Here is a 25988-nt window from a genome sequence, read left to right on the forward strand (position 1 = left end):
TTAATTCCGTTACAATTAATGTTATTAGCCTTTTTTTGTTACACACACGAGAGAGAGAGAGAGAGAGAGAGAGAGAGAGAGAGAGAGAGAGAGAGAGAGAGAGAGAGAGAGAGAGAGAGAGAGGCCTTGTTGGCGTTGCCTCTTGGGCTTCCACAGAGAGAGAGAGAGAGAGAGAGAAAGGCCTCGCTGGTGCTGCCCCCAGAAGACAGAGAGAGAGAGAGAGAGAGAGAGAGAGAGAGAGAGAGAGAGAGAGAGAGAGAGAGAGAGGGCCTCGTTGGCGTTGCCTCTTGGGCTTCCAGAGAGAGAGAGAGAGAGAAAGGCCTCGCTGGCGCTGCCCCCAGAATATAGAGAGAGAGAGAGAGAGAGAGAGAGAGAGAGAGAGAGAGAGAGAGAGAGAGAGAGAGAGAGAGAGAGAGAGAGAGAGAGAGAGAGAGAGAGAGAATCTCCAAAAAGATCTTTGATTTTTTATTTTTTTAGTCTGGTGCACACATAATCACTAGTTACTTGGTGAACGATAGGTCCATTTTTCAAATAAGGCCAGTCTATTGAGCCACTTGGCTCAATCATGGCCATATAATCTAGATCTCCATCAAGAGCCTTGATCTCACAATCCAGTTGTTGGCGAGATGTTTTAGAAACAAGAAAAGCCGTAGAGCATAGGCTTTATCGGAGCTGAAGGATGGGCGCTAATAGAAGGCCAAGGCCGAGTTGGTCACCAAAGAGAGGGAGGACAAGCAACAACACTTGAGAAGGTTAAATGACGCTACAACTTGTTTTGTGTCATCGACAAGCTGAGGCAAAACGTGTCGAGAAGGTCTGTAGTAAAAAAAGAAGAGCAGGGCCGTTGATGAGTAGCATGTAGAGGAGGACAAAGGGCCTGACTTCTGTAGAGTAGGAGAAGTTGAGACGGTGCAAGGAGGACGACGAGGAGCACCATCGACACAGACAACAACTAAAAATCAAGTTTCTTTTTTCTTTAAAGTCTTCAAGAAAAACGTTGCCTGCACAACGCTTGTCGTCGTCTTCAATTTCGAATACTCTTCTGGTGGATTGGTCGTCCATTGGCGGCAATGGTCCTGGACATCGATGACCTTGTTGTTCTACTGCGACAACATCGCCGGGATGGATTGGTGGTGTGGTGTCTCTCAAAACAACAATGCTAAGTAGGAGATCTTGCTCTCTAGATGCTGGCGTCTTTTGAAGGATTTGAGAAGGGTTTTGAAAGCATACTGACACACTCATGGTCAACACCATCAACGGTTTTCAACAACAATCCATCTTGCTCGTCAACGGCTGTTAATTGGCCAATCAACATCTGCGCCATCACCCATGGCAAGTGACAAAAGTTGCTCTCTCTCCCCCCCCCCCCCCCCCCCCCCCCCCCCCCCCTCCCCCCGAAAGCAATGGAATTACCTTTGTAGGGATGCTAACGTGTGATATGCCAGGAGGATGGGTATTGAAGATATTTTGATATGGTATATTTGATCAGGACCTCGTCTCGAAGAACGAGAAGCTTTTCCTTACACAGCTGTGAATTTCGCTTTTCAGTGTTGCTATAATTGATTTTTAGAATGCTTCTGAGCTCATGTTCTTAGCACTACTATTTGAACTATATGCACCACTCATACTCCATTACTAGTTGAGACATTAGATGATGTTGAAACCTTAATGTTGGTATCTAAACAAATTTCTCCTTGTTTGGCCACCTGCAACTATCGTTTCAATCTCTCTCCTAGCTTCCTGTTAAAAGCATGACATATTTCGACTTGATCAATAGCCTCCAACAAGCAACTACTAATTCTCCCCCACACCTCACAAGCATGAGATAACAACAAGCATGATAAGAAAATATAACTTTGACACACAAAGCTATGGGAGTGAGGTGGACGTGAGCTACAAAATCAACAGGCAATTCATGTTTTTAAAAGCTTGCTATGTGTTGCAAGCTTTGAAGAATCATAAGAGAGACCAATTGATCAATGAGAACTTTCACCAGTTTTGCCATGCAAAATTGGAAGCAATGAACACATAAATGCTACGGGACAGGGTATGACTTCCGTTTCTTATAAGTTTTGGAGAGACAATAGTGCCAACTCTCCACCATACTTTTGTCTGGCACTTTTGCATGACGTGCACTGTATAATTAGCATTTTCACTTTGTGATGCTTCATTGCAACACAAAATGATGAACTATTCATTGGTTTTATGTAGCTTGACACAAACATTGTCCTCTAGCTTGGACAATTGGATAACACTCGTACGCGATTATCAGATTGGTAATACTGCAATTTAATTTTTATAGTTTGTTGATTCTTTTTGTAATTTTTGAGCTTGCAATTGCTTAAGTTTAGTTTAGCTACATGTTTTTCTCATAGTTTTCACTAGTACATGCTCAATCTCAATCATCAGATTTATATATCAAATAGATACGCACTTCTTTTATTTTCTCATAGATACTCGATGTCAATCCCATACTAGTTTTGAGTTTCTAAAGTTAGCTCGGATAAACTCTCTCATGTTCGAACCCCAAGCGCGACCCCCAAGCGTCCGGATAGTAGGAAGCGGAGTATTGTAGGAAACGGTATACTCAACTCTAAATCCTCCTCTGCGAGTCTGTAGCTCGTCGTCGTCTCCGGTTGATCCGCGCTCTTGCTTCTGCTCCATTGTTCTGTGCTTTCACGTAGATGGATCGGTAAATTATCCGGGTATTCCTTTGTTTTGATTGCTTTGAAACAGCAAACCCTAACGTCTGTTTCCGCTTGCGCCTTTTTGGGCAGTGATTACGACGAAGAAGGCGAACCCATTTTTGATCCTGATAGGGAGCCCAGCCCGGAGCCCGAGGAGGAAGAAAATTGGGAGCAAGATGCAGGATTTGGTGCAGAGTCAGGGGATGATGACGAGGCTACGGCTTCTGCAAAGCCAAAGCCTAGAAAACGTTTGATTAAGAAGACGGTACGAGAACTTAGCCCCTCTGATGATGAAGGTCCTGCTCCAGAAGAAGTTGAAGAGGAAGAAGAGGTTGAGGAACGACCCAAAAAAAAACCGAAAGAGAAGGACAACAGGCCTTTGAAAGAGACAGGGAAGCCAAAATCTAAAGCGGCAGTAGCAATTAAACTGGCCAAGCTTGCCAAAGGCACTAGGAAAGCTGAGAAAGCTAGCACATCTCATGCCAGCAAAAGAGGAGACATTGAAGAAAAAGAAATGTGGGCCTCTGTTGCCGGAAATGAATCAGAGGTGCTTTTTTCAAGGGTATTAGTTTTGGAATCAATAGTGGTTTGAGATTCTTGGCATTTGATCTTGTAAGTTACCTTTTCTAAACAGGATGACAACGAAGGCATTAGGACGGGGGACGATGATGCTTTTATTGATGACACTGGAGTTGATCCGGATACTCGGTTGGCCTACAGTGATGATGAGGCAGGCTCCATTGGTGATGCTCCACAGGTAACGTTTCTCTCAGCTTTTTTCTGATTTATTGAAGTAGCCTGAATAACTGGGTTCCAATCCAGAAGCAGATAAATCACATTTCTGTAGGCTGAAGAAGGGGAGGAAGATGATGACTTGAAAAAACTGTTCAAATCAGGCAAGTCTAGGAACAAGAAGAATGAACGATCACCAGAAGAAATCGCTATGCTCGTGGAACAGTTTATGGCCCGACTAGAGGTTGCAGCTGAGGAGGATGCTGAGCTGAATCGACAGTCAAAACCAGCCATAAACAAGCTAGAACTACTTGCGTCGCTCCTCAATGTTCTCTCCAAGTAAGCAGTATTTATGTGTACATGTTCTTGTCAAGTTCAGATTTTAAATATGAAGTTTCAGTGGGTTGGAGATTGATTGGATTCTCACCAGTGTTGGAGATTTCACTTCAGGAGACAATTGCAGCAGGAATTTTTGGATAGAGGTGTCTTGTCTGCTCTGAAGAACTGGCTTGAACCTTTACCTGATGGATCGCTGCCAAACATGACCATACGTTCAGCATTATTAAAGCTTCTAACTGAGGTACAAAACAGTCAGTTTGTGCTGTGTTGTTCGGACATTTTCTTGGTCTTTCCCCACTGTACCTTCTGCTTTTTGCTAACTTCAAGAACTGATGAACCATATGGATGCGTGTGGGTTCTACTGTTTGTTGTTACTGTTTGGCTGCTGCTTCTCTTGTACTTGTGTGCGCTGATTTCTGTGTGTTTGAAACCGGCTCAATACCAACCATGGGTTCTGTTAAGATGTTTCCATTGCTTCAAGTTGTGAGTAAGCCTTTGCTTGAAGTTGTGACTATTTCTTTGCATGCCCTTTCAGGCATGATTTTGCTGTTTTTCTGGTGCACATGCCCACATTACTCACTATTTTAGGACCATTTTATACATACCTGTGCATGATGGAGCGGATGGCTATGTTGGCTACCGCACGTTTGTAACTCGTAGCTTCCTGTGAAGTCCTGGGCTGATGCCAGCTCAGCGCTTCACATAGGCAAAAATGTGAATTTGTTGTGCTGCAATATTTTGCTCCGCATCACTTTATTGTGCTGTAAATTGAAGGCCTTCAGTGTATTTTACCCATGCCTTTAGTGAAGTTCCTCCTTCGTAATCCAGACTTTTACTGGATCTCTCATGTAACATGTGCCTTGTTTGGTGTTGAGTCTTTGATGGGTTCAGCACCTTGATTTCTCTTCCACGGGTGAATTGCAATTCACAGCCTAGGAGAAGAGCATCATAGATAGAATAAGTGTGACGGGTTTTAGGGTTATGGTTTCTGCGTTGAGTTTGTAGACAGGTGTTCCATGCCAATCTCTTTGTCAAAGCCAGAATTCTCTATGCCGTGATCAATTTCTCTCTTCTTTCATGCTTTGTACTTGCATATGTAATCATTTGTGTGGCACTAGGAACATATGAGTGACCTTCGGGTCTTGGACTAGGGGCCTAAAACCTAGAAGAAGAAGAAGAAACAAAAGAAAATCCAACTTATGAAGTTCAATTGAACGTCCCGAAATTTTATTGGGTTAGGATTAAAAATCCTAAACCCCAACAACTTACAATAGCCCCGCCTAAAGATTAAAAATAAAGAGCACACACACAAAGAAAATTGCGTAACCAAAGGATGGCGTGGTAGCTGTATGGATGGCTTGCCCTTTGAGGAAATTCAGTCACGTGGCAGTGTTATACGGACAGCCCCAAAGGGCGCATGTCACAAACTGGTGACGTGGCTGGCCCCCGGACAAACCCTGCAATCGGTGACGTGACAGTTTTTCGGATAATGCGTCGACAGACTGACGTGGCATTGTAAGGACATCCGGGAATTATGCTGACATCCTGACGTGGCAGCATACGGACGTTCGTGAAATCCGTTGTACGGATTTTCCGTAAATTGCGCTGGTTGTTTTTAGGAGCTTTTGGAAGTTAATTGCTTTTGGGAACTTTGCTTTTGAGTTTGAAGCTTTTGGGGCTCTGTTTTCAACATCTCTTGTAACCTTTATAATGAACCCAAGGGGGCTCATTCTATAGAGCATCTGGACGCAGAGTTTGAGAGCGAGCACCCGTGGGAGTTGTACTTTGCTCAAAGATTAATATAAAAAGAAATACCGAAGGGGGCGCCAGTCTTTGGGTCCAGGAGTTGTACTTTGCTCAAAGATTAATATAAAAAGAAATACCGAAGGGGGCGCCAAGTCTTTGGGTCCAATACCTCTCGGCACGAAAATACACCGGGCCGTGTCGTTTTGTGTGAATTGTATTGAAGTGAATCTGTGCTGTGTCGCGGTAGAATCTAGACTTGGGGTGTCCAAGTTTGTTACAGTGGTATCAGAGCACAGAAAGATTCTTTTTCTACGGAGGATCCGATCCTTTTTTGCAGTGCGCACAGCTTTTTGGGAAAGAATCTTCGTGGCCCGATCCTGGACTTATAAGCCACTCCTACCCTTCATACATCGCGCATCGGGCGCGCTTCCGTCTTCATCGCTCCGTCTAACAGTGCATAAAGCCATAAAGAATCCCATATTACACATGGGTTTTCGTGAAGAAGTTGATAGAGATGACACCTCTTAGTGGGAAGGCAAAGAAAAGTTGAAAATCTGGCACGGGAATTGAAGAAAAGAATGAAGATTTGGGCAAATTTTTTTTCGGACAAGTTTGCCAGAAAGGAGTACAAATGTCAATTGCCTGTTGGCATATGTGTGAACGTATTGATTAAGTACTCCATGGACCAGAGATTGACGAAACACCTGAAGAATTACCCGATTGATAAGATTTACTCGAAATGGCGTGTGGTCATCGCTTCTCCTCTTGGGTAGGGAGGAAAGCCTAAAAGACAGACGAGTGCCGAAAAGTGGAAACTGTACTCGCAAAAAGACATGGACAAGCACTCTTGAAAAGAAGCACTTTTACAGAGCCAATATGACTTTCTTGAAGACGAGAGCAAGAAAACAAAAGATTTTAAAGAAGTTGGATAGTCGATTAAATTTGAATCCTTTTCTGGGTTCCGAGATGCTTTTAGGGCTTTGGCCTTCATTCAGCAGTTTGACATAGCCTTCTTTGGAGGGCACTATTCAGAGCACTCCAAGATTAGGAGGGCTGCATCTTTTTTCAAAGGAAACGCTTGAACATGGTGGTCCACTCTTCTTCTGAGGAAGGAAGCTCCAGTTATATGGTTGAAATTCAAAAGGCTCTTTATTTCTTCATGGCTGACTCGGGAGTATGAACGATATATACGAACCGCTTGGAATCATCTTCGGATGACCAAGGGAGATTCTTATTGCGAGAGATATTGGAATTCTTTTCTACCAACCTCTTCATTTAAGGTCTCTTTTAAGGAACAGATCGAGCGGTTTTGTTCTGGACTCTCTAAAGAGATTCGAGACTACTGCCTGGAATAAAAGTTGAATTCTATTCAAGAATTGATTGTCACGTGACACTTCCAACCCTATGTGTCTGTGGACAAGCTACAACATGATCAAGGTTCAGTTCATTCTAGTCAGTCTAGAATAGGAAGTGTTCTGGCACTTTTGTGAATCTGTTCGCAGACCGTGCATGTCCAGTCACTTAGTGTAGATGCATATCCTTTGGTTGCACATAGCATGATCATAAGCATTCCCATTAGAATCCATCAAAATCCTTCAGGGGAATTTTCCAGTGCATTTAGCCTATTTTACCTATTTTTGACATTTTCACTTATTATTTTTAAGTGACTTTTGTTGGAAAGTAGGTAGGGCAAATTGAGTAAGTTTGTATATAAGCAAAACAAAACTAGCACTAAATGGCAGAAGAGGCAACAGGAGCCAAGCTCAACAGGCAACTTCTCAAGCAAGACCTTGGCGGTTTCCCCCTCCAAGCAAGAAGAACCATCCCCCATGGGCGTTTTCTCCAGCAAGTAGTCACCGTCAGCAAGTCCTTGCCCTAGCGTTTTGCATCAGCAAACTATTGCCAGGAGTCTCCCTCAGCTAGCGTTTTTGCAACAGTTTCAGCATCGCCGGCAAAGCTGCAACACATCAGCATTTTCAGCCATTGCCATCGCCACAGAACCCCCCATGCCTAGCGTTTTTGGTCATAGCAAGATTCAGCCCTAAAGAGTAGCAGATTCAGCCAGGCAGGACCAACAGCAGTTTTCAGCCCTTAAGAACCTCAGTTTTCAGCCATAAGACCTGCAGAATTTCAGCGACAAAGACCTACAGAATCAGCCCCAAAACCAGCGTTTTGGACTGTAGCAGATTTTAGCCCATAGCGTTTTTGGACAGCAGATAAAAGATTGCAGATTTCAGCCCTTAGGTCGGTCTCGTCATCCCCGTCGTCATCGCCGACATAGCCTAGACTTGCATCAGTCACATGCATTCAGTTTGTACCAGTTTGTGCAATCATAAGTAGACCACTCTCGCCGACGAGAGTGGGGCCTTCGAAGGAGGGTTTTATGTCTCTGGTGTCGTATCTCTCTTCTCTCTCTATCTCTCAGTCTCATACACTTGCACGCACAGTGTCCATTCACTTTGTTGTGATCATAGCATTCTCTCATTAAGAACGGAAGGCTCTCTCTTCCATAAGAACAAAAAACCTTGAGCATAGTTCGGAGCACTTATCTTGAGCAAAGTTCAAACACTCATTCCGCTGCACCTAACATTGGTATCAGAGCTTTGGCAGTGTTCTGTATCATTCAAGGAAAGAACCACAAGAATCACAAGAATTTTTTTTCGCTTGTTGCGGTCGCACGAACCCAAGTTCGCTTGGGCGTGTCGATTCCTAATCGTGTTTTGAAGAGTGACAGGAATCCCAAGAAAGAAGGGCTTGTCCAGCCTCCCCTTGTGTCTCTTTTCACTCATTGAGAGCGGACCGTGTACTTGGCGGTCGGCCAATCGACGTGAGGTGGGAAAAAGCAACCTTGGTGTGAGCGCAAGGCCGCCAAGGGGTGCGCCCGCGGAAAGGAGTAGAACTCGGGTGAAGAGAAGATCCTTCTCAAACACGGTTTGCAAGCGAAAGAAAACCTCAAGAACCTCAAGACCCTCAAGAACTCAAGAACCTCAAGACCCTCAAGAACCCAAGTTCCTCGTGAACTTAAGAACCAAAGTTCATAGTGCATGGTCATCACCCGAAGCGGAATGGATACTTAGCATACAGGTGGTGAGCATGAGAGAGGTGACGAAGAGTTCTCCCCACCAAGAGATTTTTCCGACCCTCCCCCTCCGCCATCTACGCCACAAAGTGTACCAAATCCTATGGAGGCAATGGTCAAGTCCATAATGGACATGATGGCCAAACAAGAAGAGACTCGCATTGCCTTGGAACGCAAACGCGATGAACGAAAAGAAAGAAAAGAACAAAGAAAGGAGGAAGCGGCATTACGACGCGCGGCCTTGGAGGCCGAGCGTGAAGCTCAAAGAGTGGCCTTAGAGGTCGAGCGTGAGGCTCAAAGAGAACTACGCACTCAAGAATTGGTTCGACAAGTACTTGCCTCGAAGTCCGAACCTGCCAAAGATCGTGGGAGCTTCTCAAGTGGTGCAATCCACGATGCGGATTCCAACAACCCAACCACAGAGAAGTTGAGTTTCAGTAAGTATGATGGTAAGATGGATGCTACGGTTATTCATTCTTGGTTGCATCAATTTAATGCTTATTTTGCGATAACTAAGAAGATAGGGAATAGCAAGGTTTTGACGGCAGCTATGTACCTTGCTGGTGATGCCATCAATGGGTACCATGCATGGCAAGAGGCACAGCTAGCCGTGCACCTAGAGGAAGTCGACGAATTCACGCCCCTTCCCTTCAATTGGGCTGATTTCCAAGAAAAGCTCAAGGCGCGGTTTATGCCACCTCAGTACCTCGCGCGATTGAAGGACGATTGGTGCGCTCTCAAGCAAAATCGTATGCCAGTCATGTCTTTTTCTAACCGTGTTTTGCAGCTCGGCACTCAATTACGCAAATGGGATGATGAGCGCAAGGAGGCTTTCCTCTTTGGGTTAGACGAATACATCAAGTTTGATGTAGAAGTCTTCGACCCAACCGATCTCAACAAGGCGGTACGCAGGAGATGAAGCACAAGGGAAAGCCTAAGGAGAACAAGACTTCCATAAGTACCTCGCAGACTTCTCAAAACGGCAAGAACGGTAAGACTGGTAAGAACGGTAACTCTTCTAACCAATCTTCCACCGGTCTCTCATAAAAGAATTCTTCCAATGAACCTAAGGGTAAGGCTAACACAGTTGCTAAACCTAAGCTTACTCCAGATGAAAAGGTAGCACAAGGAATTTTGGGAGGATACATCACGTCAGAAGAGCAAAGCACTTATTTTAAGGAAGGTCGTTGTTTTCATTGTCACATTAAGGGTCACATAAAGAGAACATGTCCTAAGCTTGAATCGAATGAATCTAAAGAATCCACAGAACCCACTTCCTCTGTCAATGCAATTACTGATAACACGAGTGTGTCCCAAGTTTCTCTTGACCCCTCCCATTGATGATTCTCTCATTAAATGTTATGGTCAGGTGTCGGGGCAGCGTTTTGTCATATTGTTTGACCCAGGTAGTATGCATGATGTGATCAGTCCCTCTCTTGTTGAGAGAGCCCGCCTAGAAGTTAGTCAGAAATCTCCTCTCGAGGTCTCAGGCTTTGTTCCGGGTATGGACTCTCTCATCATGCAGGAGTGTCTTGGTGTGTTGTTTACAATTCAACAAGCTGCCTTCAGTAGAAGATTTTTTGTCTCTCCTCTCTCAGGATGTGATATGATTTTGGGCATTCGATGGTTTCGTGATCTTAACCCTCTCATGGATTGGGAGGCTAACACTTTCACTCTCTATGCCAAAAGTGATTCTCCCATTGTCATTCGTGGAGTGCGTACTCAAGGTTCCTTTTAATAAACGAGAGTTCCTTTTACTTCATGGGAGATGTGCAAAGACTAGAGAGGAGAGAGAATGATACTGTGATTGAGAGAGAGAGAGAGAGAGAGAGAGAGAGAGAGAGAGAGAGAGAGAGAGAGAGGATTGACACCAGCTGGGGTCCCAAACCCCCCTCCAAGGGCCCCCCTCTCTATCGCTAGAGACGTATTTGCTTTAGATTGCACAAATGATGATACAATGGTCCTAGATGCTGATGGAAACTTGTAGTGGATGCTTGATAATGATGGTACTTGATAGGCTAAAGGCTGAATTCTGAAAACGCTAAGGGTGCTCTGCTTGGTTCTGCAACTTGATGATGAAGGCCGAAATTTGCCATGGCTAAAAACGCTAGGGATGGCCTTCATCTGCAAGCGCTGGCTGTTGAAACGCTAAGGAATCCGCTGGCTGAAAACGCTGAACTGATGAGGCTGAAAAACGCTGAGATCGGGGTTGACAACGATGGCGATACTGGCTGAAATCTGTATGGCTGAAAACGCTAGATCATGAGGGATACTGGGGCTGAGGCTGATCTGCTTCTGATGATGGAAAACTCTGAGGCTTGCTGATGGCTGATCTGCTAGGTCCTTGTGCTGTGGGTGCTGATGGTACTTCTTCCAGGTCTTGACTTCCTGAGAAGTGATCCCTCCAGGTCACTTATATAGGAATATTGGTTGGGTAGAACAGTGTCTTGGTGGGCGTTTCTATAGAACATCTATAGAACATAACAGGACATACACAGATTGACATCAAGCATCTTGCAGTGAAGTAAACAAGTACAAAGTGCATTGACGAACTTTTAAAAAAGAATTTCATATATGATGATTGGTTACCTCTATTGCCCAACTATGAGAAAAGAAGTGTGTATCTATTTGATATATAGATATGATGATTGAGATTGAACATGTACTAGTGAGAAAAACATGTTGCTAAACTAAACTTAAGGAAGCATTGACAGACTCAAAAAATACAGAAAGCATCAACAGGCTATAAAAATTAAATTGCACTACCAACCTAATAATTGTGTACGGGGCAAGGCACGGCTTGCATGCCCTCACAACCGACGTATGCTGCGCTGGCGATGCCTTCACCTTAGCCAAGTATAGATGTTAGGTCCCTTGCATGGGCCTCAAAACCATTTGCACCAAAACAACACACGTGGGGGCCCTTGAGCCCATGCACAACACTATGGGCGGGTCTATAGTAGCCGACAACACTTGAAATCTGATACAACATAATTATGGTGTAAGAGAGGATCTCGTAACCTCAACTTGTGGCACCAATGTACTGTAGATTGTTGTATTCATGCCCTCATCGGGCTATTGTGGGTGAAGCCGCCTAAACTCCGCACAACTAGAGCGCGCTGTGACTTTCAAAGGTTGTGGGGTGTCTTCCTCTTTTATGTAAGCCAATTGCTACAGAGCTCTTGATGACACTTTGTTTCCAATTATAGAGCCGGTGTGCCAACCTGTTCAAAACTCTGTTGTGTAGCAAGTCTCTGCAAAATAAGACTAACTGGAAGCTCAAAAAGAGGAATCGATACCACAACCCTGTAGAGTTCATTTTCGTGTCTGGTGGTAGCTCCGGTATCTCCCAGGAGTTGATTAGGGAGCAGGGGCTGTTTTGTGGCTGTGCTCGCGAGTGTGAGGTAGGTCTCTCATGTTGGGTCCTTTCTAGCCATGTTTAGCTCAGGTTTTGTCTTGGTTCCATGGTCTCCAATTGTCTTGCATGCTGGGAAATAGCATTCCCCATCCCTAGCATATTTTTTCCCCCTTGAGCCTATGGGTATCCGTTGTGTCACAAGACGGGCACCATGTGCCAATAGAAAAGAACAGACTAAACAGACCTTTAGCACTTCAATAACAACTGAATTGAAAGAGAGAGACGACACGCGACACGGAGTGGCGGAATTCCACCCCAGAGAGTATTGGCCCCAAACCTTGGCGCCCCTTTCGGTATTTCTTTATATTGCATCAACACAGTACTCCAGACTCTGCACCTTCTCCAGGAAGCATGCAAGAGAATGAGCCCTAATCTCATATTTAAAGGCCCTAGGCCCCAAAAGTAGTTTACAGTAAAAAGCCTTCAAACTCAAAAGCATCTGGTCCAAAAGCAAAGCCAAAAAGCTGCTAGCGCAATTTACGGAAATCTGTACAGCGTGCCACGTCATCAACCAGCACAAAACGCGGAAATCCGTACAGCCTGCTACGTCATCATGTCTGCGTAATTTTTGGAATTTGCCACGTCATCAATTTGTATATGTGTGTGTAGGTCCTGCTTTATTTTAATCCTTTGTCACTTGGGGCCCCATCGAACGGGGTCCCCATAAGTTGGTAGGACGACTTCTTCTATTACTTGTTCTTCTTAGGGTTTAGGCCCCTCGGCCGACATCTGCAAGTTGGCTCCATTCTTTAGGCTTTGACACGTTAGCAGTTTTTTACATGGTGCCCCTCTTTCTACTCTCTGTAATAAACTTGAGCACCCCAAGTCTAGAATCTGTTGCGACACAAGAGAGAGATATACTTCACAACTTCAAATCACAATTCAATTCGAGACGGCATGTCACAAGACGAGCACCACGTGCCAATAGAAAAGAACAGACTGAACATACTTTTAGCACTTCAATAACAACTGAAACTGAAAGAGAGAGCACACGTGACATGGATTGGTGGAATTCCACCCTAGAGAGTATTGGCCCCAAACCTTGGCGCCCCTTTCGATATTTCTTTATATTGCATCAACATAGTACAAGCCAGTACTCCATGCTCTGCACCTTCTCCCAAAAGAGTGCTAGAGAATGAGCCCTAGCCTCATATCTAAAGGCCCTTGGCCATTAAAAGCAGTTACGGTGAAAAGCTTCAAACTCAAAAGCAATTGGCCCAAAAGCTGGCGCTGAAAATCAGCCAGCGCAAATCACGTACAGGCTGTCGGCGTGAAACGCAAAAATCCGTACAGATTGCCACGTCAACAGTCAGTGCAAAATCCGGGTTGTTCGTACGATTGCTATGTCATCAGTTTCTGCGCAAGTCTTTGTGTGTGTCTGTGAGTCTTGCTTTATTTTATTCTCTTGTGTCACTTGGGCCCCATCGAACATGGTCTCATAAGCTGGTAGGAACTCCTCCTTCTTCGTCTACTTATTCTTAAGGTTTAGGCCCCTCGGTCGTGATCTGAAGGTTGGCTTTGTTCTTCAGTGACTTGACACGGTAGCAGTTTGTGACATTCCCCCTTCTTGAAAGAAAGTAATCGTTCGCGATTACAGTATATCTGCAAAACAACTCAAGCTAGCTAAACTTTTTTCCCGAGGGACATTTCAAGGGACAATCAATTTGCTCTTTTGTCAAGGAGCTGGCTTCTTCTTTCAGCTCTTTTGATCAATGATTTGGCTTCTCCTTTCGACTCTTTTGATCAAGGAGTTGACTTCTCCTTTCGTCCATGTCGGAATTCTTGATATATAGACGTAGTGAAATTAACCATCACACCCAGACCGCACTGATCTTCCATGGGTGTCTTGATGCACTAAAATTACATACCCAGGCAATCTCATCCAATTAGGAATATTGAGTGGTTGGCACATCACAATGCAACACAAATGCTCACATATGTATGTTACAAGACACAACGAACAACGCCGCTAAGCACTCCCCCGAGACAAACGGTTTGCGGTATGAAGCTACTCGACGACTACCTCGTCACTCCCTTGGCAAACAACCTAAAAAGGTCTAGGCCATGAGCTCAAAGGATTGTACAACCAAACGCTCCCCAGACCACAATATGCGTCGCTTGGAGGGCCAAGCATACAACCAAACGCTCCCCAGACATCGGCATGCGTCGTTCGAAGGTTTTCTAGCATACAATGGAACGCTCCCTAGACATCGGTCTGCGTCGTTCCGAGCTTTTCAAACATTCACTCCCCAGACATCTCTTGTGCGTTGTTCCGAGGTTCAAACAATACCAAAATAACATTTCTCACTACTCCACTTGAGAGTAAAATCACCAATCATTGAAACCAAACCAGAGTCAAACAGTTCAAATCGGCACCGAGACAAGTTTAAAACAGATACCATCCATTTCAAACAAATTCCAAACAGGATCACCAAACAAGTTCCAAACACAACTGTTAGATTTCTTCCATAAGGTCACAGCCGACCGCGGCATGATCCACAAACTCTTGAATAGTTGAAACAAGCCTCGACAAGCAATGTTCCTGTGGCGGTGATAGTAGTCCCAAGACGTGGCAATCACATTGGACCTCCAAGGTTTTTAGCTCAAAAAGAGATGCCTATTGAGAGATGTCGAGAAATTTCAAGTTATAGTCTGCTAGGGTTTCCATGGCAAACATTTCAGGATACCCCACTCTTTAAGAAGTTGCACTCCAAAGGAAGATGCCAAAAACCATATAACTTTGGGCAAAAAATTTCTTGAAAGCTTTCCAAGTCTTTGGAGTGTGCGGCTAGGTAGCTCTAGTCATCAACCTCTGTATGGCATTGCCTTTGAGAAAAACAACAGCTCGAAACAAATCTTGGATCCTTCTCCTGCAAGTGATCTTTATGGCTTATGCTGTGTAAGACATGAGCGATGAAGATGAGAGCGCGCCCGATGCGCGATGAAGTAAGGGTGGGAGTGCTTGACAAGTCTGGGATCGGGACTCGAAGATACTTCAAATAAAATTCCAGTAGTCTCTAGTTTGCTCTGTCTGCTCTTTTGTAGGACCGGTATGCTTCTAGAAAAGCACACGCCTGATGCTCTGATACCATTGTTACAAGACGGGCAACACGTGCCATTAGAAAAGAACAGATTGAACAGACTTTTAGCACCTCAATGACAACTGAAACTGAAAGAGAGAGAGCGCACGCGACATGGAGTGGCGGAATTCCATCCCAGAGAGTATTGGCTCCAAAGCTTGGCGCCCCTTTCGATATTTCTTTATATTGCATCAACACAGTACAAGCCGGTACTCCACGCTCTGCACCTTCTCCCAAAAGAGTGCTAGGGAATGAGCCCTAGCCTCATATTTAAAGGCCCTTAGCCACTAAAGCAGTTGTAGTGAAAAGCTTCAAACTCAAAAAGCAACTGGCCCAAAAGCTGGCGCTGAAAATCAGCTAGCGCAAAACGAGGAAATCCGTACAGGTTGTCAGCGTGAAACGCGGAAATCTGTACAAGCTGCCACGTCAGTAGTCAGCGCAAAATCCGGGTTGTTCTTACAACTGCCACGCCATGAATTTCTGCGCAAGTGTGTGTGGGTCTTGCTTTATTTTCTTCTCTTGTGTCACTTGGGCCCCATCGAACAGGGTCCCATAAGTTGGTAGGAACTACTTCTTCGTCGTCTGCTTATTCTTAGGGTTTAGGCCCCTCGGCCGTGATCTGAAGGTTGGCTCCGTTCTTCAGGTTTGCGCAAGTGTGTCTGTGTGGGTCTTGCTTTATTTTATTCTCTTGTGTCACTTGGGCCCCATCGAACGGGGTCCCATAAGTTGGTAGGAACTACTTCTTCGTCTGCTTATTCTTAGGGTTTAGGCCCCTCGGTCGTGATCTGAAGGTTGGCTCTGTTCTTCAGTGACTGGACACGTCAGCAATTTGTGACACAACACGGCCCGACGTAGTTCTGTGCCCAAAAGTATTGGCCCCAAAAGCTGGCGTCCCTTTCAATATTTCTTTTTATAAAATCTTGAGCAAAGTACAACTCTCGCGGGTCCTCAGCTCTTGGACTCTATGTTTAAATTCCATGAGAAGTCAGGCCCTTTGGCCCTCTTTATTCTTTCAAAAGGATGCTAAAAGCAGAGCCTTAATAGCAGAAACTCAAAAGCTTCAATTCCCAAAAGCAACCGGTCTTCAAAAGCTGCCAAAAGCACTAGTACAAATTGCGGAAATCTGTACAACCATGCCACATCAGCAGCCAGCGTGAAACGCGGAAGTCCTTACATTCTGCCACGTCAGCAGCTTCCGTACAATTAGCGCAAATTTTGGAAAAACTGCCACGTCAGCAACGTCCGTTAGTTTAGTTACCCACGTCCAGTTGGGCAGCACGTCATCATTTTGTGACATACCCCCCTCTTGAAAGAATTGTAATCATCCTCGATTACGTCTACAAACAGACAGAGGCCATAAACCATTTCAGTAGACACCGACTCTAAGTACCAACGCACTAGACACGACACATCTAGCAGTTGTACAAAGAAGGCAATCACATCACTGCTCGTTGGTTTTGTAGAGTACGTTCAAAGCATGAATGACCTCTATATAAACCTGCACCTACTCTTGGGCATTGACGACGTGAGTAGGGATGTCATAGTTGTTGTCCAAGCTATTCATGATAAAGGTGATAATCTTATTCTTCCTGTTTGGACAAGTAACGAAGTTGAGATCACATATTGTCAAGTTTGGTTCTTTGCTCTTCGTAGGTTTGTAGTAGTATTCATTTTTCGATTTCGTATTTAGCTTACCTGAGGACTTAAGAATGTGTTCCATTAGAAGTTGTTGTGTGAAGTTTGATTTCTAGGATTAAGTTTAGATGTCTTATCCTTTTCTTTTGCTTAAAGTTGAGTACTTGTTTTAAGCCAAGTAAGTTGCGTCATCTTATTTTACACATGCCTTTTCTAAAAACATTTTTAAGTTAATAATGTTTTGTTTCATCTAGTTTTGTTTCGTAGCAAACAAAGTGATTTAGTTTCTTTGTTTTTGTTTTTCTTTTCTTTTCTTGTGTCCCTTGCTTTTATAGTTTTATGAGTGCTTTATTCCCTCTTATAATTCGTGAGTTCAGACTATTCTGAATTTATGAAGGTATATATCACATCACTGCACATGACATCACAGGACATCACATCACAAATTAATTAGAGAAATTCATTCTAAATCTCAGACCATGATTGCCAGCAACGTATTTAGTAACAAGATCTAGTTCCATTCGGGACCTCACTGATGTCGGGTTAACTAATCCTACGGTCATGTCTATAGAGATTTTTGACTCAAGCATTGTCGTGTGCGAGTAATCATTTTCGGGGATCCTAAGTCGAAGTACTTCTCCCATAAAGCCATTTAGCAGAATACTGTCAGCCCATCAATATACTGGAAATCAGTGACTTTATTCCACCTAGGTAATCTGTGACAAAGGAGTGGAGTAACTCCTCTCTTGTGCAGTCCCGTCTGCACCAGATTCAACCCACTGATCAATGGGAACTCTTGGAATAGCCACTGCTAGACCAAAAATGTCGAGGTAAAGTTCCAAGTTTGAGGAGACTGTGCTAGGTCCTCCTCCATTCATTTCGCATTCAATGCCGGATGGTTCTTATCTAAGATCCACCGTTCACTTTACCTTTCTCTTTCCTGTCTTGGAAAGTCAATGTCTGTTCCTGAACGAGTATCTTCTCGCTCTTTTTTGATTTAGATTCATCCGGGAGCTATCATTGCTCCAAAGCCATCATTATCATCTCATTCATAGTCGTGTTATATACTCACAAATAACAGGTTCTTCCATACAACATTGGTTTCATCCAAAAAATTCAAGATCTTTTCTCCAAAAAGTCTTATTTCATAAATTCACACAAATTAATGCTAATTTATCCATAAGGTTCTATCTAAAATTTGTTTTGGAACGAGTATCTCCTCGTCTCCTTGTATTCTGTCAGTCGTCCTTATTCTTGTGCTCTATTGGGGCACCGTGCACCAATATGTCCTAGTTCTCCACATTCAAAACACTTTCCTGCTTTGAAATATTCATCTTTCTGGTCTTCAGTTAGTCGAGTTCGTGTATCTGTTTGTTGTCTGTTTTTGTTTTGACAGGTCGAAGGTTCATTTGGTGGGTAAGTCAAGTTACCCGAATGCATAGCGAATCCTTGCTTAGCATGCACCATTAATTGTTGAATGGAGTCTGACTTCTTCTCAAGATAATAGTTTCGAATGTCTTTGGGGAGTCCACAACAAAACTTTTCAATGTGTTCTTTAAAACTGATCTTCTTGAAGGAAGAGGTTGGAAGGAAAGTATCCCAAAATCCTTCACAGTAATCATTCAAAGATGGTTCCAGTCGGTTCTCACATCTCGTTCATACTCTTGAGTGAGCCATGAGGAAATAAAAAGTCTCTTGAATTTCAGCCATTTTGTCGGTGCTTCTTTTCTTAACAAAAGGGTGGACCGCCATGTCTGTGCATTGCCTTTTCATAAAGGATGCTACCCGTCTAATCTTGGAGTGCTTTGTATAGTGACCTACAAAAAATGCTATATCAAACTATTGGATGAAGGCTAAAGCCTTAGGAGCATCTCGAAACCCTGAAAAGGTTCAAACTTTACCGCTTGTCCACCTTCTTTGAATTCCTTGGCCTTCTTGCCCTTGTCGTCGAGAAAATCATACTGATTAGCTTTGTAAAAGTGCTTCCTTTTTGAATAAAATTTATAGTCCGTTCGTTGTTTCTTGCCCTTTCTGTCCTCATCACTCGAGTTAGAAAAGGATGAGCTATCTGAGATGTCAGAAGAAGATGAGGATGAACTGGACAATGCTTCAAAGCGTACACTCCTCTTCTGTTTTCTTGCTTTCTCAAAAGAGGATTTTCAGCCCAAGTAACCAGGGAAGTCAACTCCCTTGTTATGTTTCTTCAATTGCTTCTCCTTTGACCCAGAAAGTTGGTTGACTCGCTTTTCAACAATGTCCTCGAGTTCATCTTCAGTAAACATCCGTGGGACAAGTGTCAAGAGCTTTCTTGATTGCCGGTTTTATTGGCGACGTAATGGCTTTTTGCCAATGAATATGCATTTCATCCATCGGGTGCGGGTCAAAAATTTGGCACACTGTGGATCCTTGGCAAACTGAAGCATCTACTTTGCACACTCGTCAACCTGCTGTTGACATTGCATCTCCATGAGTTCATACTGTGAAGGCGGAAGTGGCCTGTACTCGTTCCCTGCTAATCCGCTTGAATTTCCGTACCGCTTGCCGCTTCGGAGATGGCAGATAGAGTCGATTGATTCTTTTCGGAATCCGTATGTGCCGCGAGAAGAAGGATTGGATTTCTCGGTAGAAGAGAAATCGGCCGTGCTCTGAAACCACTTAACAGACTTGGCCACCCCAAGTCTAGAATTTGTTGCGACACGAGAGAGATTTATTGAAAATACTTCACAACTTTAAATCACAGTTCAATTCGAGACGACACGGCCCGGCCTAGTTCTGTGCCCAGAAGTATTGTCCCCAAAAGCTGGCGCCCCTTTCGGTATTTCTTTTTATATCAAATCTTGAGTAAAGTACAACTCCCACGGGTCCTCAATTCTTAGACTCTGCGTCCCAAATGCCCTGAGAAATGAGGCCCTTGAGCCCTTTGAGCCCTCTTTATTCTTACAAAGGGATGCTAAAAGCAAAGCCCCAAAAGCAAAAACTCAAAAGCTTCAATATCCAAAAGCAATTGGTCTTCAAAAGCTGCCAAAAGCACCAACGCAAATTGCGGAAATCCGTACAGCCATGGCACGTCAGCAGCCAGCATGAAACGCGGAAGTCCGTACATTTTGCCACATAAGCAGCGTCCGTACAGTCAATGCAAATTTTGGAAAAACTGCCACGTCAGCTGCATTCGTCAGTCCAGCAGGGCAGCCACGTCCAGCAGGGCAGCCATGTTATCATTTTGTGACACTCCCCCTATTTTCCCATATACACCAAGTGGTGGGGCTGGAGGAGTGCGTTGGGCAGACTTGAGGTCAGCCCTATATAGGCAGGCAGGGGGGGCCACTTTCAGAGTGTGTGTGGTATGTGCAGCCCAGCAGGGAGCCTTCATGGGCAGCCCTTTTTCCATCTTTGCTTGGCGTTTTTCCCTGATGTTCCCCTAGTGTTTTTGGTGGACAGCAGGCTTGCGTTTTTTAGTGGCATGAGCATAGGCAGCACATCACCAGTTCATGAGCAGCAGTCACAGCATCTCCGATGCAGCCCAAGAGAGTAGAGGATTTCTTCTCTCTCTAGAGGGCACCCATATGGAAACAGCCTTGAGCTGTGATTCCTCTCTCTCCAGATCCACTTTGTTGCCGGGAGAAGATGCGGTTTGGTGCAGCCCATGTGAAGACCGTGACAGTGGTCTCTGTGCAGGAGTAGTTGGCAGTGTCAGTAGGAGTCGCAATTGTGTGCACCTCGGCTCTATCCAGTTGGCATGTGTTCTATGCCGGACCACCCTTGGTCACTTGTATGAGCAGATTGTTATCAGCATGGAGAGCCTTTCCCAGATCTCTCTCTCTCTCTCTCTCTCTCTCTCTCTCTCTCTCTCTCTCTCTCTCTCAAAGATGTCCTGTCTCTCTTTACCCCAATGATCTCTCCTCCACCGTTGTGCCTTGTTCATGAGTTTGTTATTGCACGTGTTCTAGATCGGAGTCGAGGTACCCACCGGATCACGAGCCAATTCTTGTCTTCATTACATCCTGCGCTGTCACCTTTGACAAGCCCATTGTAGGTGCCAATACTCATTGCGAATGAGAGAGGGGGACTAGCGCCTGCTCCTCTGAACCCGCTCTATAACATCTCAGAACGTTCCAAAATTCTATTTTTTTCATTGCAAGGCATTGTCATCAAAGCCGACAGGTAAAGGATTGCACAACTCCACGCAACAAACACCTAGAGGATCGCACGTCACTGAAAGAGCCAGAGTGTGAAAAAAACACTACCGATGTTTTGTGTAAAACATGCTAATGTAGCATAAAAGCTGAATTTTTTAATCGCTAGGATAAAAGGCTGGCTGAAAGAATATTGCTAGTGTTACCGGGTTGGACACTATCAGAAACGGGAGTGCATAGCAATATAGAATTTACTTGGATAAATAGAATTTATCACTTAATACTGAAGCTAGAGGATATATATATATATATATATATATAGATATGAGAGAGAGAGAGAGAGAGAGAGAGAGAGAGAGAGAGAGAGAGAGAGAGAGAGAGAGAGAGAGAGAGAGAGAGAGAAGATCGACACGGTACTAGGACCAGAAGATGGGTTGGTCCCCCCCCCGTAATAGTGTCTTTATTACCGAGGAGAAGTCTATACAAGCACTTGAACCGAACGTATTACCACGTTCGTTCTAGAATAAGACTTGATGGTTCCTGGAAGCCTCGGCTTCCTATTCCTCTTCCGATCCTGTTTCCAGAGTCCTCTTCGGACAAAATAACTCTGCTTTCTTGGACACGAAGTCCTTCCCTTGGGAATTTCTACTTCCGGATCACATCTCACCACTCTCAGATCCGTGGATCTACTTCCCAAACTCGGGTACGAAACCCTTGGGTTGATCTGGCTCTATTTCCTCAGAGCGCTTTTCTCCTACAGAGGCTCATGCCTTCCTCTGCTCCTACTCCCTCACTAAGAGGAAGTACACTTGCAAACAAATACTTAGAGTTCATAACATGAAAATCGTTACCTTCAAAGTCTCGACGCTCGAGACGAAACTCGGTTCTCGAAAAGCAATTCCCCAGAAGAGATCTCTACAAAGAAAATCCTCTCTTCCAATCCTACAGACAAAAGAGGTGTGTTCTCGGGTTCCTTCTCGTAAATCAGCCCTGTCTACGACGTTTGTGGGCTGAAGACAAAGAAAAGCAGCAGCTTGTCGCGATGGGAACACGCTCCGTAGGCACTTCTTCGAGAGGGAACTCGTGCACTGGGTCCTGGCGACATCTGGTACACTCGGGGCAGCCATGGGCATCATCGACAACGTCTTCTTTGCGGTTGAAATCTGCAGTAGCATCTTCTCCTTGCAAAAACTGGTCTTCCCTATGGGAGAGGGCATGTGATGCTTTTATAGCTCCTGGCCACGACAAAGATAGCAGAGCATTGGCTGCCCACGTAAAGATGGCGGCCATTTTTTTTTTGGGCGCTATTTTGAGAGAGAGAGAGAGAGAGAGAGAGAGAGAGAGAGAGAGAGAGAGAGAGAGAGAGAGAGAGAGAGAGAGAGAGAGAGAGAGAGAGAGAGAGAGAGAGAGAGAAATGAAATGTTATATTAACGTCTTCAAAAGGCCATAATTACCTATGAGACCCGAACGTTACAAAGTGGTGGATCTGATACAAAGTCAGAGTAACAAAATAACCTAACAACAGTACAAAACAAAGATATCTACTATGGGGTCCTAGGTTGGTCAATGTGAGCCAAGCATAAAACTAAGCGGAGAAATTTTGGGCGGCTTGTTGGGATGGCTGAATCACAAGAGATCTAGCATCGGTCGTTGGCGAATCTCATCAATTTCCTCCATGGTTAGTAGTCTGACCGGGCGTCGTGCATGCCTGGCCAGCGTGCTCCGAATTTTCTGTCGTAGAACCCGTCGATGCTGTGTAGTTCTTCGCAGTCGTGGGCGCCTGGATTTCCCTAGTTCAATTGCTCGGTCAATCAGTGTGCCTCTGGTGTGAGACGAGGGGGAGCTCTGTTGTGGGAGTGGCTCTTGCGGCTGTCCCGTGTCTGCTTTGAAGAAGTCTGTGATCCGTCTTTGAGATTGGCTAGCCTCGCCATTCATCAGGCTATCTCTGTGTTTGCGCAGCTCGAGTAAGAACAAACCCAGACATCTCTGATCTTTGTATCCCATGACTCTTGAGAGTGGTCCAAAACCCTCTCTGAACAGGCAGTGGAAGCGACCTCGTATCTCGTAGTAGACGGGGCAGCAGCGTAGCTCTGTCTCAGGTTCCGTGTTACACAAGGGGCATGTCCTGTCCTCTGCTGATACTCCGCTGTACCTCCCAGTCTCAATCCGCAACTGGTGAGAAGATGTGTGTAACTGGCCAATAGCACATCGTATCCCATGAGACAAGTGGGTATCCATGTATCTGGGTCTCGCCACAAAACCATCTTCCGTAAGCTGGAGAAGGTGGTCTCTGTAGAAAGCCATCTTCGTGCCCAATTCCTGTGCTGGTTGTATCCATGTCCTCCTGGTGTCTAGCTGGGTTAGGTCTTGGCGGATGAGTTTGGTGATCTCTGACTGTGTAAGAGTGAGAGATGGTGCATCCAAAGAGTAATGGAATGGTGGCAGCCTGTCTATGCTGAACCCATGTGCCTGAAACCATGATGTCATCTCCCCTTACAGCATGTTGTATCTCCTTGTATGGCTAGCTGTCGAGAGGATTCAAGTGCTATGCGAGCATATCTGTCTCTAGGAAGTTCCCATGTGCGGTTTATGAAGGAGACTGATCTGGTGAGCGCCTCCACCACAAGTGGGGGGCCCGCTAGCTCTGCTCGGATAATGGCACGTGGTACTGATGCCTTGGCTCTAATGACATAGTAACAGGGAATGGCCATTTTCAGGTCTCCGTTCCCCGTTCCCATTCCAAGTTCCCGTTCCGAATCACCGTTCCGTGTTTCAAACGCGAGTACCCGTAACAGGGACTGGCATTTTGTGGCAGTTGCCGTTCCGCGTTCCCGTTCCGGTTTCCCGTTCCTGGTAACTATGTCTATTGAGCCGCGAGATCATAGAGATGAGAGGTTTCTCCATGTTCCCCCATCCGTATGAGCGACCCGGCCTCCCGTGGTGATCTAGTGAAGGTCCCCATATCTCGGTTCCATAGAGCAGTGCTGAAGCCACCAAGGTGTCAAAAGCCAGAGCTTCGTCCGGGGCTCCTGAAACTGAACCTGCGAACACATCCTCTCCAATCCACCCAATGCTGCGTGGGCTCTAGTAAGTCTGGTCTCTGCTGCTCTTCTGAGTGAGAATGTAGGTCCGCTAAAAACCACTCCAAGATAAGTGTAAGCGTCTGGCTGGGCTGATCTGCTGCCTTATTTATCAGATGGCTGCCCACTTATTAAGTGGGGGTCTGCGTATTTTAAAATTTTATTGAGTACTGAAATTTTACATTTCATGACATTTGTGAGAAACTAGTTGTTCCCTATTGGAAATGGGTACCATAATCATATAAGAAAGAAGCGAAGACCCTAAGGGGTATATGATGGGTGTGGATGGAAAACATTATATGCTGTTCTCATATTTAATTCTTTCTTGCTGGTGGTGCTGTGCTCGATTGATTTTAATTGAAAGGTTTTGAGCAGTTTCTGTGTCTTGATTCATTCATTTGGAATAATTGTGAAGGGCAGAATTATCAAGGCAACATAAAATTATTTTGTGGTGTGGCAGCTACCAATAGATGTGGAGGTGGATGAGAGAAGAGAGCAGTTGAAGAAAAGTGGTCTAGGAAAGGTTAGAAGCTTTGCTGTCTAGTTCCAGAACAGGTTGAGCTGGGATTAGTCACAAAACCCATGACTTCTGCATCACTGTTTCAGGTTATCATGTTTCTGTCAAAGTCTGATGAGGAAGGTGCAGCTAATCGGAAACTTGCCAGGGACTTGGTAGATAAATGGGTATGGCTAATTCACTGTAGCAATAGGATGGTCTTAGTTTCTTGGCAGAAATTTCTGTTGATGTCTGTTCATGTATGCAGAGTCGACCCATTTTCCAGAAGAGTACTCGCTATGAAGATTTGCGCAAATATGATGATGAGAGGCCCCCCCCTCCAAGACCGTCTGTCAAGAAGTGAGTTTTTATGGGCCTGTATGACAAATCAAAGTGTGTGAAGCTCGTCTTCAACAAGCCATCTGATATATAATGATGACAGGCCTGCAATGAAGGCAGCAGCTAGATTTGATGCTAGAGGAGATGACTTGGATATGATAGAGAACTCTCGGTATGTACAATCCTAATTAAAATGTTTGGTTTGCTTTGGCACTTGTTGTTGAGACAGCAGAGGGTGTGACGTGCAATCGTTGATTCTTGAAGGCCCATCTTGTTACCATTGCGCTTTTGTGATGTTGTAGTGATCCAAAACCAGGAGAGCCAGGCTACAGATTACACGCATCAAGACCTGAAGCCCTTCCGCTTGATTTTGTTGTTCGTCCACTTTCAAAGGTTGATCCAGAGGAGATAAGACACCGCGCCAAACATCAGAGGATGGATGAACGACGGATGAAGGTTGATGATTTTCTTGGTGATAAGATTTTTTTGCCCTTTGAGCTTGTCAACTGTGTTGACGACTGTAGTTGTTCTTTGAATGTAGATGAACAAGAAGTTACAGCAGCTGAAAGCGCCCAAAAAGAAAAGGCTCCAGGCATCCAAGGTCAGTGTTGAGGGACGAGGCATGGTGAAGTTTTTCTAATCCTCAACTGCAGAGGGAATTCTGGTCTACATGTCGAGAGTTTTCTCTTCAAATTTGAAGCTCTCCGTGTGCTGGCCAAGAAGCAACAGGATTGGATATTGCCCTTCAACCGTTGTTATCTAGCTCAAGCAAGTTATTACTATTGATCAAGTGCATTGGTTGCTAATACATTCTGCTTATTCTTTAAAATGCCTGCCTTGAGTTTCAGTTCATTATTACTGTCCAGGGGACTATATGAGCGACGTGCAATTCAATATAGGGAGATAGAGTGGAGTTGTATACCGTAATAACTTTGTACTCTTTACTGAGTGTCCTCTCTCTCTCTCTCTCTCTCTCTCTCTCTCTCTCTCTCTCTCCCCCCCCCCCCCCCCCCCCCCCCCGCCCCCAAGGCCAATCGGAGATGTGACTTTTTTTAGGTCACTTCGGCCTTTTGAAGACGATTTTATTTCTGTCTTTCGTTTGTAAGCTTGTGGTCTAATAAAAAGATCAAAAGGAACATTGTTCCTCGGCTTTGTAATACAAGTTTTGCACCTTGTAAGGGCTGGTCTATGCAGGCATTGCAGTATATGCATGCTCTCAACTTC

The 25988-nt window shown here is 44.8% G+C and overlaps 1 protein-coding gene across 1 annotated transcript; it reads left to right on the top strand.

Annotated features, from left to right (window-relative positions):
* Positions 1 to 2533: 2533 nt before the first annotated feature.
* On the top strand, positions 2534 to 25726 carry IWS1 (Transcription elongation factor (TFIIS) family protein). Its single transcript, XM_086516776.1, has 11 exons — positions 2534 to 2692; positions 2778 to 3234; positions 3322 to 3444; positions 3535 to 3758; positions 3870 to 3999; positions 24390 to 24452; positions 24536 to 24613; positions 24694 to 24785; positions 24868 to 24936; positions 25067 to 25220; positions 25306 to 25726. The coding sequence occupies exons 1-11, from the start codon at positions 2685 to 2687 to the stop codon at positions 25402 to 25404; spliced, it is 1497 nt and encodes a 498-aa protein (XP_086372902.1). The 5' UTR covers positions 2534 to 2684; the 3' UTR covers positions 25405 to 25726.
* The last annotated feature ends 262 nt before the right edge of the window (positions 25727 to 25988 follow it).

The sequence above is a fragment of the Adiantum capillus-veneris genome, chromosome 7 (genome assembly GCF_014529385.1).
Source record: "Adiantum capillus-veneris isolate H3 chromosome 7, ASM1452938v2, whole genome shotgun sequence".
Lineage (NCBI taxonomy): Eukaryota > Viridiplantae > Streptophyta > Polypodiopsida > Polypodiales > Pteridaceae > Adiantum > Adiantum capillus-veneris.

Coding starts and splice junctions, on each gene's coding strand:
- IWS1 (XM_086516776.1), top strand. Junction 3,445..3,534: donor CCATTGGTGATGCTCCACAG/GTAACGTTTCTC, acceptor ACATTTCTGTAG/GCTGAAGAAGGGGAGGAAGA. Junction 25,221..25,305: donor TGGATGAACGACGGATGAAG/GTTGATGATTTT, acceptor CTTTGAATGTAG/ATGAACAAGAAGTTACAGCA.